Source organism: Camelus bactrianus, chromosome 8 (assembly GCF_048773025.1).
Source record: "Camelus bactrianus isolate YW-2024 breed Bactrian camel chromosome 8, ASM4877302v1, whole genome shotgun sequence".
In the NCBI taxonomy this organism is placed as follows: Eukaryota; Metazoa; Chordata; class Mammalia; order Artiodactyla; family Camelidae; genus Camelus; species Camelus bactrianus.
The window spans coordinates 28,870,089-28,884,852 of record NC_133546.1 but is presented as its reverse complement, the minus strand read 5'-3'; the positions used below and the strand labels follow the sequence as shown (position 1 = coordinate 28,884,852).

Here is a 14,764-nt window from a genome sequence, read left to right as displayed (position 1 = left end):
TCCACTGCTGGACTTCAGAAGCTTCACTGCTCTAAGGCTTGTCACTGGACTGAGTCATTCTTTCTGGCTTATTCAGACAAATGCAGGGTCCAAACCAGAGGCCTGGTGGGTTTGGTATCACCTTCTATAGGTCACAATTATCTTAAAATGGCTTTTGTCCAGCTGTCACTAAGAGTAAAATAGGGGGTGTAAGAGTAGTTCCCTAGGAATTTTGTTCCCAAATATCAACATCTGCAGTCCCTTGTACCTTGAATCGTCATGTAAGTTAACAAGGGGCGCATTCGCTGTAAGGAGATCAACAGAATTCAACTCCACGAGTAGTATGTCTATTTCCACAGACGTACACTTTCCAATGATATTAATGATATTAATATTAATGAATATTCCCACCACATGGTAAAGAGCTAGGCAAAGAGTTTGCTGTTATTATGGTATCAATTGCACACTCTCTCTGGAACCCCACCCCAAAATCTGGTAAATCAAATAGACAGATTACCAGTGTTTCAACTATCTCCATCTTTCCACCTGCCAGGCCCACTAAGTATAACCCAAGAAACCAACGTGAATTTGGAAAAGAGCCTTTACTGATAAAAGTTCCCAAGCTCTAAAGGGTGTTTAATATATTCCAATATCTAATCTTCTACAAGATTCCAGTGATGAGGAATTTTTCATAAATTAAGAAAACCTTTAATACTAGCAACAAACAACCAGAGACTGAAATTTAAAGAGCAATACCCTTATAGTAGCACTAAAATATGAAATATTTTGGGATAAATCTGACAAAAGTCTCTTGGAATGGATAAAATTAAAAAGACTGAGTGTTGGTGAGTATGTAAAAGAACTAGAATTTTCAAACACTGCTGGTGGGGATTTAAAATGGTATAACCACCTTGGAAAACAGTCTGACAACTTTTTAAAAGGCTCAATATACATCCAACACACAATCTAGCCATTCTACTAGGTATTTACCCAAGAGAAATGAAAGCACAGTTCCATACAAAGGTTTGTACAAGAATGTTCGTAACAGCTTTATTTGCAGCAGGTTAATGTGGGAAACAATCCAAATGTCCATCAGCAAGAATTGGATAAACAGATGGATATCCACACAATGAAAGCTTATTCAGCAATGAATTATTGATACAGACAGCAATACGGATGAATTTCAAAATAATTATGCTAAGTGAAAGAAGCTAGACAAAAAAGAGGCATATTGTATGATCCCATTTCTACAAAACCCTAGAAGGTGAAAACTAATGTATAGTGACAGGAAACAGATCAGAGGACTGGAGAGGTAGGAGGGGCTGGAAAACAGGGGTAGGAAGGTCTCTCAGTCCAAAATACTACAGACTGGATGGCTTATAAGCAACAGAAATGTATTTCTCAGTTCTAGAGTCTGGAAGCCAAGATTAGATACCAGCCTGGTTGAGTGAGGGGCCCTCTTCTGGGTCACGGAGCTCTCCTTATGTCCTCACATGGTGGAAAAGGCTCTGAGCTCTCTGGTGCCTCTTATCAGGCACTAATCCCATTCATGACGGTCCTACCTTCTGATGTAACCACCTCCCAATCACCCTTGGGGGTTAGGATTTCAACATACGAACTTGGGAGGAGACAAGTATTCAGATCATAGCAGGAAGGGGCACCTGCTCAGGGAGGGTCTTTGTGGATTGACATGTTGCGAAGTAGCATCGTGTTCAAGCTGAAAGAGCACCGAGAGCCATCTCGTCAGAGGGCACGTGAGGGTCGTAGCAGCACCACTGCTCAGAGCTTTGCGGGGTGCGTGAGAAGAGGCGCATAAAGGAGCAGCGGATGTGAACCCAGTCTTAGGTACCCTAAATAACTCTGAAATTATGATGTCTCTCTTCCGAGAGGAAGCTCTTTATTGTTGACTGAGCACCCTGGAGACACTCCCCATTCTTACAGTTTTATAAATCAGGTTGCCGATTCTACAGCCAGGACACAGACTGCATGCCACACAAACCCTTGATGGGAGAATCTGGAGCACCGACAGCTGCAGGTCCCTGGCAGAGCCTGCCAGCCACTCCCCAAGGCAGTCGCCAGAGGGCGATGGGGGACAGGGCTAGAAGATGAGAAATGACCCCAAGAAGGTGGCTGCCAATCCCCCTCCCTAAATTTTCCAAATTCTCCAGGAGACCCTTTCAAAATAGAAATGATTTTTTCAGTTGGTTTTAGTTTAGTAGACCAGTATCTTTAAAATTTTTTCACTAAAGCAGGTGATGACAACTCAGCTTGGTCTACAAGCCAACAGCAACACAGTTTAATTGCCCTTTCAGTCTTTTCCCAGAAACTCTGTAGTTACCACACAACCCCCATCATTCACGGGCCACCTTCTACTGTTAACGGTGGGCCACAGGGACGTGTGAGCAGGAGACGGCTGAGAGTAGCAGTTCCTAAAGCAGCAAGAAAAACTGATGCCCTGAGGGGACAAGGAACGGGGACCAGACTACCACCCACTCCATCCTTATGTTGAGGCCGTTCTCGCTTTCTGCATCTGCCTCCACTCTCAGAGGGCCGGTGCCACGACTTGCTCTTTCTGGTGCACCCAGCATCTAGTCAGGAGGCTGGGCTGTGGTAGAGTTAAGTGTCAGATAACTGCATAAAGCAGAGCTCCTCTCAGAAAAGCATTCAGTGCAGGGCACACTAGGAAGAATTTTTACATATAGAAAGCATATTGTTTCTCCTTCATTGATGTTATTTGTATCAACTATGTAGGAAGGAAAATTCACTTTTTCTAGACACAGGTACATTAATATGGCTACTAATTTTTCCTCTGACATTTAGAAAACGTAGGAAAATTATATATATATATATATATATATATATATATATATATAATATATAGTCATCTGAGACTATATTGGTGGAATATATATAACAATGAGGTTGGCTTGAAGTCAGGTACTTTTCCTATCAGAGAAACCAAAGACAAAGAAATCTAGGCCTCCTGGTGTCATCCCCAACCTTGCCAGATAAACACTCGTCTCTGGAACGGCCTGGGAGAATCACCACTCAATTCCTCTCTGCCTTGCAGCTGAGTTACAGAGTAACCTGCCAGCAGTCCTCTCAGAATTCATGGGGCTGTTTAAACAGTGCAAAGTCCACCAAAAGTTCCACCGAGATGTGCTGAGCAAAGGCCAGAACCGCAGAAGGAAACAAGTGCAGACTCCAGCAAAGCTGCCCTCGCGCGGGGCGTGGACCCCTCCGGCCTGGGGGGCTGTGGGACTGGCAATGAGGCCTGTGCTGTCGGAGTTCGTGAGAGAGCTCCCAGGCTGGTTCCTGTTCTCCGGGGTCTTCCTGCCTGTGGCTTTGCTGCTGCTCCTTCTCATCGCCTATTTCAGGATCAAACTGATGGAGGGTGAGTGAGAAGCCACGCCGGGCAGGGGTTGGAAGTCCGTTCCCACGGCACACACTTGGAGCAAGTCCGTGGACCATCAGTTTTGCTGGGAGGCCTGAAGCCACTCATCTTCTCAATGAGTAGGTGCTTCTCAATAAGCACCCTCTCAAGACATCTTTCTTAGTGAACGAGGCAAAGTTTGATCGTGCGCTAGGCTCCGAAGCCCTGCTGTGGGGACCCCTTAACTGCAGCCCCTCACAGATAAACTGAATCAGCAGTTTGGACGCATGATTGCTTATCTCTGTCTCTCAGGGCAATAGACTCACAAACGTTACAACGTGCTTCCCGGTCTGCCGTCTCTACCTGACAGATGTGGGTGTGTGTATGTGCTGGTGAGTGTGTGTGCACACACTTCTTTCTCCTCCACTGAACTTCGATTAAGGAAATGTGCCAAACACTGAACTATCACAGTGTTTGGCAAATGTCAAGCCCTAAAAGATATTTGATGTGAACTTTCCATGAAACTGTAGTCTTAAGCCACAAAAAACCCAAACCAAAACAAACAAAAAACCCAAAACAAACAAACAAACAAACAAAAGAACCCCACAGAAAAACAGAAAACCTCAGGAAGCTTAAAGGGATTGGGACACGGGCAGCTGGGCCCTGGATTGATACTGTTTATTTTGCTGTAATTGAAATTAATGAAACTGCACTGTGACTTGAAAGACTATGTGTTAACCACATACCCAGAAGATGTTAGATTAATACAAGAGGTTAGTAGATATTTTAGCAATATTGACAAAACCCAGTAGTGTTTCTTAAGTTGAATGGTGTTGTATTAAACTACTGAAAAAAAACCAAAATTGAAAACCTCTCCTCACACCATCCTTCGCTTGTATTTCCCTCCTGTCCCAAATGGGATGTGTGCATCCTTTTTTTGGAGTCATTCCTGATTATACTTTCCAGGGTTAGCAGACAACCGTAAGCTAGGCATGTTTTAATTTTTACATGGGTCTGCTCCCTTTAATTCCAAATGTTCATTTCTTCTTTAAGAAAAACCTCTAAGAACATGTAGCTTTTTAAATTATAGTTCTTTCTGTCACTGCTTTCCTAAGGGCAAGTAGTAATATCTTCTCTCCAGTTTGAAGGGCCAATGAGGTCACTTGGCCCCAAATAAAAATATCACCAGTTTGAATCTCTATTTAGCAGCTCCCACTTAAAAACTGTAAACAGATGCTCAAATGTCATGTCATTAATCTTCTAACCAGGGTTATGGCAAGTGTAATAATTCCTATTTTGTCCCTGTGAAAAAAGGGACATTGACAGATTAACTAATGTGTTCCCAGAACCCCAGCGTCCCACATTCTGAAACAGAAAATCAGCTCGCCTGCCTCATACATCCCAGTCCATCAGATGAGAGAGGCGTTTTAGAATGTGATGGAAAGCATGTGGAGGTACTGTAATCATTCAACATTAATCCCCACACTTCCAGCCTTAGGAGTTAATGGTGCATGTAAATTTAATTAGTATGTAGAGAACATCAATTTTCTTGCCAACGAAGAAAGAAAATTCTCAAACATCCTGAGCTCTTCAATCTGTGTCAGTCGCCTTGAGGAGTAGCTCTTGAGGTGGAGGTTTGAGTCTTGACCTTCCCTTTGCCAAACCCCTCATCGACCGCAGTCCTGGACATTTCACCTGTCCTCGGGGTGTTTTGATTATCTTACCTCTCCAAGTCCTGAGATTCCTCAACAGGATACTTTCAGTGCCACTCCTGCCCCCAAAATTCCATCACTCTCATCAAAAACCAATTGCTTGCTCAAGTAACCAGCATTGCCAAAAATAGTCCCTATGAGAAAGAAATTGTGTCTGTGGAATGCTTGAAAGTTTTTGCGTGGAATTAGATGTAAAATAAGGTCAGGCAAATGACTAGGTTCTGACCTTCAGCAATTGACATTCTAAAACAGGTAACTAAAGTATTGAAAGTGGACAGTGAGGCTAGGCCTCTCTCACTGAACTTTATATATATATATATTTTGGTAGTCAGCAATCAAAAAGGAAACAGATGACGTGTCCAGAAAAATCAGAGTCAGTTAAGGGTTAGCAGAGTGAAATTGTTAAGCTCTCAGACCACAGTCAGACCGAACAGGGCAATGAATTCCAGCTCTGTAACAATGGCCACTCTACGTCACTTCTTGAAGCTTCAACTTCTTCATCCGTAAAGTAGAAGTAACAGCAGGACATAGCTACAGGGTCGGTGTGGGGATTAAGCGAAGTGATACCTATAAGGTTCTTAACACTGTCTGCTCTGAACAACTATTAGTCATCATGATCCCTGCTGACTTATAAAGTCTAAGAAGGCAGTGTTTGTGTCACTATGATATTAACTATTATTAAAATATATCCAATAGCTATTGTTAAAATTAAAGATAACATTTATCTTTATTTAAAAATAAAATTATATGAAATTTACTTAAAATTAATAATTAAGTAAGTTGCCCAAGGTCACTTACCTAGAAAATGGTAGAGATGGGATTTGAACCCTGCTGTCTGGCTCCAGGTCAGGGATAGTGCACGGGTTCGTGGCATATAAAGTGTCTAGCAAGGAATAAATTGCTTGGATTTGACGTGGAAGCCAAAAAAAATTTTTTTTCAGGTTCAATTCTATGAACATGCATTATCTCCAATGAGACTATAAGCTCCTGGTTGTCTTGGATAATTTGATTAATTATAATTCTGAAAATAAACTTCTAAGAGTAAAAATGGTTTGTTATGTATGCTGGTGGCAGTCAGGAGGAGATATATATATATTTTTTAATGTACTAGGAAGATCTCATAGGATACTTGTCAGGATCTTGGAGCCAAAGATCAAATTTGTCACCGCCAGAGACTTAACAGGTGAAGCTACAGGAGCAAATAAGAATACATAGGAAGATGATACGTGATAAAAGCCAGAGGGAGAAGAACGATCGAGGGTGGGGGTCATCGAAAGGGGGCTTGTGTCAAATGCTACAGAGCAAAGAATCCGGGGGTTGGAAAACGCCACCAAATTTAGTTTTAGTATTTCAGTAAAGCAGCTTTAACTATATTTATGTTTTAAGGGGTTAAGGAGTGTGTAGGTGGTGAAAAGTTAAAGCTGTGAGTTTTCAGTAAAAGATGCCAAAAGGTAAAGGGAAGACTAATTTGACTTGTCTGAAGACTACAAATGCCCAATACATTTTTGACAGGGAGAAGCTGGAAATGAATATCTTACTCATTTCCATATCCCCAGGCCTTGCATTATAGACATGTTTAATAAATGCTTATTGAATGTGCGTGTAGGGGGGGGTCTCAATACTTTTAGTCAACATTTAATCTATGAATATAAAATATACTTAGCATGTAACAATTTTTACTACAGTGGTAATTTGTCCACTCTAACCAGGACCATTCTTTAGAAATAAGTATTTATATTTCTTTTCGGAGTGGTTTAGGAGGTAAGGAGAGATCTTGCAATAGGACCTGCTGATGACCACGATTTCTGTAACTTCCTGGGGCCACCAGGTTAGAGATGCTGGCCAGTAACCCTTCAAAGGAGTTGTAAATGACCAGGGGCATTCAGATGCCTCCAAAGCATTAACTGATACTTTTCTTTCAGTTAATGAAGAACTGTCACAGACCCCCGATGGCCGACATAATCACAAGGCTGGCTCTTCCCTGTACCAGAGAAAGAAACGAATGTGACTGCTGGAGGACTGATCAATGGCTAAAGCACAGTGAATTTCTACTGGTCAGAGAGCAATGGTCAATGGCTTAGCAAATAAAGTAGGCGAATAAACTAGAACCACAGCAAAGTAGGAGGAATACTAGGATGCTTCTTCTGAACCATACTGAAAAGTGGTAGCTGTTACCCAAGAGGGCAGCTATGAGACTTGGCTTAAATAACAGTTCTTCAGAGAGTACCAAGAGTATAAGATTTTGCTGGAGGTGCTCCATGGACTGGACCCATTCTAACTCTTTAAGTTTTATAGGACTCTGTCTATCCTGAAAGGCATTTATTTTCAAAATAAAATTCTTAAGCATCATTACATAATTCTGTGGAAGCCCGCATTATTCTGACTTTGGAGGTGAAGACACTCTGGTAGAGATCAAATGGATAGCAGAAGAAGAGTGCCTGGTGGATTCCTGCTTTGAGTTCCCACTTCCAACTCTTGCAATTCAGCATCTCTTAAATGACACCTTTTTAGGCATCATTTCCAGCCCTGAGTTGGCTTCTCTTCTTTCCCCAGTTGCCTTCACAAATCGCATCATCATTGTGACAACCCACCAAACAAGTGGAATCTCTCGATACTAGGTATGGATCACCATGAACGTAGCTTTCAGCATGACATGACTTGGAAATACTAGCAATTTGGTGGGAAAAGGCAAGAACAGAATGTTCACGGAACTCATATGGAGAATGGCTCAAGGCTTGGCCTCTAAAACCAAAACATCAGGGAGCTATTTCTAAATTTGGAAAGAAGTCAACATTTCACTAGCAGAATTATTCTTTCAGTAGGAGCCCCAAAGATCCAACATAGATAACCGAAACGGAACATTTAATTTAAAGTAGTAGTTAAAATAGATTGTGGTTACTACTGTGCTAGTCAGTTTTCTAGTCAACGTCAACAAAAGATACTTAAGAAGTCCTAACTGTATCTGGTTATATTCTAGTGTTTGCATATGAATCTAACAGGTTATTAGACTGATTTTATAAAACATAATAAATTTGTTCGCCTATATGAAATGCACAATTTTGTAGTGACATACAATCATAGAAAATGTCAGGTGGACAAGACTGCATCACTGGTGCCAGATTTTTTCTGCTTCTCTCCTCCTCCCCCACTCTAAAGGTCTTCATATGCATCCAGTGAGTTATTGGTCTCCACCTGTACTTCTTGCATAATATAAAACTCACTGTTCGACTGAAGACACCATTTCTGTGTTGTATTGCATTTGATTACAAAGAAAATGTCTGCTGGGGCTTCCAGACTGAGGTAATTTAGAATAAGAGTGTGCATGCCATATGGAAGGAATAACAAGATTCTTTCAATTTCTGGGAGGGATCTCTTTTTAGCCTCTGGTGGAAATCAGCTTATGTAAAAATGCTTTATTTGACAGAAGGCGTGAAAGGATGCATCGTTTTCCCAGCTGCCAGCCAGATCTGTGGCTCGGCCACCAGGGTTTGCTCCACCTTCTTCTGGAACCAGGCACTCCGGAAGCCTGACTGTTGGCTCTGGTGGATGCCATCCCACCACCTCTGTCTTACCAGGAAAAATGCATCTCAGCTACTATGGTAACAAAAGATCTCTAGGCACACGTTTTCAGCAATGAGCAAAACCAAGTAGTTTAAAGCAAGACTCGATTCCTTTGTTGCTGCTGAATAAGAAGAGTAAGGATTTTCCAATGAAATCATGAGTAGAGTCATGAGTGTTTTTTATATGTAGAGAGGAACAAAAACGTGAGTTTTCCCACAGAGAGACGAAGTCCGAAGGTTTTACTACCTTTGGCTAGAAGGCACTGCTACTGGATTGGACGAGTCCCTCACTGAGCACAGCCAATCAGCTGTCCGGTCACATCTTCGCTCGCCACACGCTGACTCCCGTGTAAGACCTCATTTGTTTGGATGGCCTGGCTCCTCTTCATCGCTGCTGCCACCTAGACCAGGCGGGCGGTCTCCTTACATTACCCCAAACTGTTCCCTCCTATGCTCCAAAGCCTTTCATCAGGGGCCAGAAACGTTCCCACTACCCCAAGTGGCCTCACCTCAACATTTCCTAACCTTATTTCTAATGTCCTAGTATCTGAAAGAACTCGCAATTCTGTTACCCCGACTTGAGACCTTCAATAAAATAATGAGTGCCAAGATCTGTTATGTTGCTATTTTTTCAATAGAAAAAAAATTTATTTTTTACAGAACTAACCTAAAGCTGTTAATTATTATCCTTCTATCCCTCTTATTAGCTGTGTTGGTAATTCTGAAATTTGGCTTTGGGACACTGCAAATCCATGACCGCTCCTTCACATCTAAGCCTATACACGTTGCTAAAATAGAAAATGGGGCAAGGGAGGGCTCACACCATGTTCTCTGAAGTACTGTTTGCAATTCTTAAAACAAAACAAAACAAAAAAAAAACAACCTACTTATAAGTAATCTGACCAGGTAATGGCCGCCAGTATTTTCTAGATATAATTTAGTAGCAACTGGAAAATCAAGAACAGGTAAACACTTTGGCACACCAACTATTCCTTGAACTCTTAAGTTCCTTCACAAAAAAAGAACCAAAGAACTCTTAGAAATCAGAGTTCATAACTGTTAAACACATTGTGGAAATCCATTTTCTGACTTGTTTTTATAAAAAGAACTTTCCAAACACATGTTCTTGAGAGTCTTGCTTTCTGACTTTATAGTTAGTGTGCTCATCAGAAGAAGCCTCTGAGTTTATCAGAATTTATTCAAAGGCATTCTCCCTGGCAAATGAGTGACCAAAAGAACACAAACAGGAAATATGTGTTCAAGAAAATGTATTTATAATTACTACCAGATTGAAAATTTTAAAATATTCTTTCCATTTAAAAAAAATTCTAATCCATATTCCAAGACCCAGATTACTAAGAGCAGAGGTTCCTAACTTTACTCAGGTAATAAAGAAGCTTTTTGCGAATTTAATGAAAGCCAGGAAACTATTTATCTCTGGAAAAATGCTTATACCCATGATTTTGCGTATACTGGGGGAAAGCCTGCCCCTGAAGTCTATTAAGGAATCTGTGGTTCGGAAGTCTTAGGAAAGGACTGTGCCGCCTCTCCACCAGCCCCTTAGTTGCCATACAGCAGAGGATGAGGAGACCCTGAGGGGTTCCTGACACACGCAGGGTTTACAGGAAAGTCAGGTCCACACAACTTCAAAGCCAAAGCCTCCCCTACAGGCCTCCGGAGTGACCTCATACTGGTACGGGGTTCTATTATGCAGAGCCCTCACGAGAACACAGCTCAGACTGGCATTATCTCCCATAATCTGCCTTTGGTGGACTAGCGCCTGCACAGGGCTGTTAGTACTCACAGTGATCACTTTTCTGGAGGGCATTATTGTGCCAGGAGCGCCACGAGGCACTTTAGACATTTCTAGTTCATCTATGAGAATATCCCTTTATTGGGACGCTATTATCACCCTCACTTTATAGATGTTTAAGCACCTTCGTTAAAGTCATGGTTCAGTTACTCAGAGTAGGGGATTTAAACACCCAGCTGTAGGATTCTGAAGCCAGTTTTTATTTTTTTTGAAGTAAAATATTCTATACTATCAACTTAGTCTGGCACTATGACTATATATAGGGTCAGTGGTTTTGATCCAGCAGCAGGAGCCTGACACCTCAGATTTGCCAGCCAACCAAGTTCCCTTCTGGGGCCAGCTCTCCACTGTGGCCTAATCCCAGCAAATATGCGAACAGGTGCACACAAGGATGCGTGCACGTCCATGTAGATTTCTGTAAAAGGAGTCAAGCGTGTGTTCCCCATTGTCACTATCTCAGCAGTGACACCTGCAATGTCCTATTTTCTAAAGGAAGTGCGAAAGGCTGTGCTGGAAACGGACCAGAGCCCCACACTCTGAGAAGCGATGGACTTTCTGACAATACATAAGACAGGACTTTTTTTTAATTAGGGGACTTTATGACATTTTTTAGCCTTTTATTATGGAATATTTTAACAGAAGGATATAATGGACCCCCATTTACCACCACCTGGCTTCAGCAATTATCAACTCACGGCCAATCTTGTTTCACCTAAACCATGACTCCTTCTCCCTACCCTCAGATTACTTTTAATTCTCAAACAATTACACGATGTTCTCAGACATCACATAATTTTATCGATAACTAAGGGAGAAACTTAATGAAGCCCATGCTGGGCAGTAGTTACAGTTACAGTTTGCCTCACTGCCGGAGTCCTGGTGAGAATCACTCAGTGAACTGCTGGCTATGCAATGAGTAACACTACAGTGCATCATGAAGGAAAACAGAAGCCACTCACAATAACGAAATGCCAGAAATTCACCTAATCTATGCATTTTTTTTTAAACAATCTCATTTTTCTTCCTGCTCTGGCCTGTGGAAAATGCATCCCTGTTTCCTGTGTTCCAGATGGGATTGCTGGAAGGCTTATACGAAATAGTTACAAAACCCCTATGTAACTAAAGGGAATTACTGCTTATCACTCCCAAATTACACTGCTTTTGACTTGAGATAAACAATTAGCACCTGGACGTCTCACCTCAGTGAAACTTGTTGACCAACTTCCTGCCATCTGGGGCTTTGAAAGCTCAGTTCAGAGTGAAATGATAACATCTTGAGAATTATTTTGCAAGGAATACGAAATACTAAAATAGACAGTCTTGCTGCCACAGTCACAGCTGGCATGATCAACATTGTTCCCAGCTGTTCCCTAGGTATCAGAGATACTCTGGACATCTCTGGAATCCCAAACTCTGTCTTTGCCATCTCAGCTGATAAAACTGAGCCCTGACGGAACACTGCATTTCTTCCTCCACTGGAGCTGCCATAGACATGCTCACTTCCCATCACTGCAATTATCATTAGAAATATGCAAGGAGATGGTTGTCCAAAAACCCTGGCAAGATCAACCTCTGCCTTAAATATGAATGTCCAACATATACACTTTCTGATGAAAAATATATTTAGTCACATTTGGTTCCATAATATGCCTAAGGCTCAGCTTGCTGAGAAAGGCTCCCCTGGAGAGAAGGAGTTGTTTTTATAGTAATTCTAGAAAAGTGAGAAAGACCTTTCACAAGGTGAGAGATAATTCAGTGGGAACAGATCCCCAAAAAGACAGTTATGCAAATTATATTGCACATACTCACTTTAAATAACTAGGGAAAGACTTTCTACGTAATATTTGAAATGGACTGTACCCTATTGGTATTTGCTATATAATATTTGAAAGGCAATTCAGCCTTTCATCTGATGTGTCTTGGCGAAAGCTGCACATGGAACCACCCCGGGGAGACCCAGACGCCGCGCTCAGCAGAGCCCGTTCTGCCCAATACATTAAGGCCCAGTGGACTGTTTAGCAAAACGTGAAACAGAGGTTTGAGATGGTCCAGCTAAAACATTTCCTCAATCAAAAAATACACAGAGAAAACAAGCGAAAATATCTCTTGGAGAATTTGTAAAAGCTGGGATGGATTATCACCTGGGAGAAGGAATCTGGCATTCTAATCAGATTTACAAACGTTATAGCAAACGTTCAACATTGCTTTGGTCATTTGAAATAGGTGATGCTGGCAGCAACATCAAATTATGAGACCCAAGTAACAGAGTTTTAAAATGCTACATTCTACAAAATATTACAACTTCTGACTGAAGATATGACTCAAGATTTTTCAACCTTTGTAAAAAAGAGAAGTGACAAGTTTAGAGAATAAACAAACTTTATTTTATAACAGTATTACAGAAAGCAAAATATCATTTAATACAACTTGAAGCTGCTAGAAATCTAATCTGGCATCAGAACTATACAGGGGGCAAAGCAAAGGTAAGACTGTTCAATACAGTTAATAAGTCCCTAAATGGTCTCTGGCATCAGCTTTAAATGGTACAGCTTTCTTACAACCATCAAAAACCACCACAGCCCTACTCCTCTCCCCAGTGTCCTCACACCTGTGTGAGTCATCACGCTGTCTGAAAGAGATCTACCTGCTCACTAGCAAAAGGTCAGTGTTACATGTAGACAGGGAAGTTTAATACAAAGCAAGTGGTCTACACAAGTGTTCAAATAATGGAAAGCATTGAAATTTGGACATGTTAAAGAAAGCACTAAGGTTTTAAGCTGCCTGCATACTTTAGTCGAGGGGAAGACATCGTTTTCTCTTCCTCCCTGTTTCTGGAATGCTGCCGAAGAGCCTGTGTCTGAGAAACATTGGCATATGGTGCGAGAGGGTCTCTAAACACAGTGAGTGGTCAGTGAACCTCCTCCTGATTCTCCAGGCTGCAGACTCCCGGACTTTCTACTAAAAGTGAAAAGTCACAGGACTGGAAAGTCAAAAGGGTTCAATATACAAAATATCCCCAAATTCTCAAACATTAGAAAATTTCCATGATGTCAGAAATGCTTTTAATCTGCATTAATATTTTCTCATACAGTATATTTACTGCAATCTGAAAACTCTGTAAATATTTACTTGTAAGAACTCAACAGGAAGAAATCTGGAAGAAGGAAAGCCACTACCTAAATTAGTCACAGAGTTTCCTTTCTGCACAACAGCACCTGTTCAAGTGAACAGCACCGTACCAGCTCGGGCTGGCTTTGTTCACTATCATTTGATCAAAATGAGTCAGAAAAAGCAGGTAGTTGTACACAAAGTAAACAGAAAACAGAAACAAAACTCTCTAATTAAAAAAAAAGAAAGAAAGAAAAATAACCAAGAATATTTAGAAGTGGTTATAAAACAAAATAATATTATTAAAATGCGAGGGAACAGTAGAGACCAGAGCTGTTAAGGTAAGGTTTGGTGTTGGCATTTTAATTCTTCGGGCTTCTGGCCATTGTTACCGGTCATAGTATAAATTGGCTGGAGCAGTGGTGTGGCATTAAGACTTGGAATGGTCAAAATTCTTCAGGTTCACAAGTTGAATGTTGTCTAGAAAATGAATTTCTAGGAGGGAAAAAAAGAGAGAGAGAGAGGAGAGAGACAAGTTTTAAATATTTCAAAGACAGAGGCCTGGGGAAAAAAATGTAAGTTACATCCATCAAATTCCAAATCAAGTAATTAACAGTTACTATCTGTCTAGTTCTACAGTAGATAATACATTTACCAGAAGACAAGCACCAGTGCCTGTTCTAACCTTGAGGGCCTTAAGATATCTGGAGGATTCACTAGTACACTAGAAACAACTGGCAAATAAGGATGTAACAAACAGGAGTTAATTATAAAACAGAAGTAATTCACATAGTAAAAACCTAAAAAAGAGAAACTGATGTAGGGTTTCTTTTAATTTTGTTTTTTATTGAAGTGAAGTTGATTTACAATGTTAGTTTTAAATGTACAGCAAAGCAATTCAGTTTTATATATATATTTTTTCCAGACTCTTTTCCATTATGTTATTACAAGAAATTGAATACAGTTTCCTGTGCTATACAGTAGTTCTTTGTTGTTTATCTATTTTTATTTAGTAATATGTATCTGTTAATCCCAAATTCCTAATTTATCCCTCCCCTATCCTTTCCCCTTTGGTAACCCTAGTTGTTTGCTATGTCTGTGAGTCCCTTTCTGTTTTGTAAATAAGTTTGTTTGTGTCATTTGTTTTAGATTCCATATATAAGTGATATAGTATCTGTCTTTCTCTGACTTATCTCACTTAATATGATAATCTCTCGGT

At 40.9% G+C, this 14,764-nt stretch overlaps 2 protein-coding genes across 14 annotated transcripts in view; one reads left to right on the top strand and one right to left on the bottom strand.

Annotated features, from left to right (window-relative positions):
- The first annotated feature begins 3,075 nt into the window (after positions 1–3,075).
- Positions 3,076–9,235, top strand: SMLR1 (small leucine rich protein 1). Of its 4 annotated transcripts, none has more exons than XR_012508620.1 (3): positions 3,076–3,373; positions 6,987–7,682; positions 8,489–9,235. XR_012508620.1 is itself a non-coding variant. In XM_010965820.3 (2 exons), the coding sequence occupies exons 1-2, from the start codon at positions 3,091–3,093 to the stop codon at positions 7,070–7,072; spliced, it is 369 nt and encodes a 122-aa protein (XP_010964122.2). In that variant the 5' UTR covers positions 3,076–3,090; the 3' UTR covers positions 7,073–9,235. The 4 variants fall into 4 exon arrangements, 1 of the variants encoding a protein (XP_010964122.2); XR_012508618.1 differs by having other exon boundaries at positions 8,221–9,235; XR_012508619.1 differs by having other exon boundaries at positions 6,987–8,364.
- A 3,563-nt stretch (positions 9,236–12,798) lies between these two features.
- The window catches only part of EPB41L2 (erythrocyte membrane protein band 4.1 like 2), a 196,091-nt gene continuing 194,125 nt past the window's right edge, over positions 12,799–14,764 (bottom strand). For all 10 annotated transcript variants that reach the window (XM_074368369.1, XM_074368372.1, XM_074368373.1 and 7 more), the window contains one exon: positions 12,799–14,040. The gene's annotated coding sequence lies outside the window, so the exon portion shown is untranslated. The remainder of the gene's footprint in view (positions 14,041–14,764) is intronic.

Coding starts and splice junctions, on each gene's coding strand:
- SMLR1 (XM_010965820.3), top strand. CDS start 3,091: ATGGGGCTGTTTAAACAGTGCAAAGTCCACCAAAAGTTCCACCGAGAT. Junction 3,374..6,986: donor CAGGATCAAACTGATGGAGG/GTGAGTGAGAAG, acceptor CTTTTCTTTCAG/TTAATGAAGAACTGTCACAG.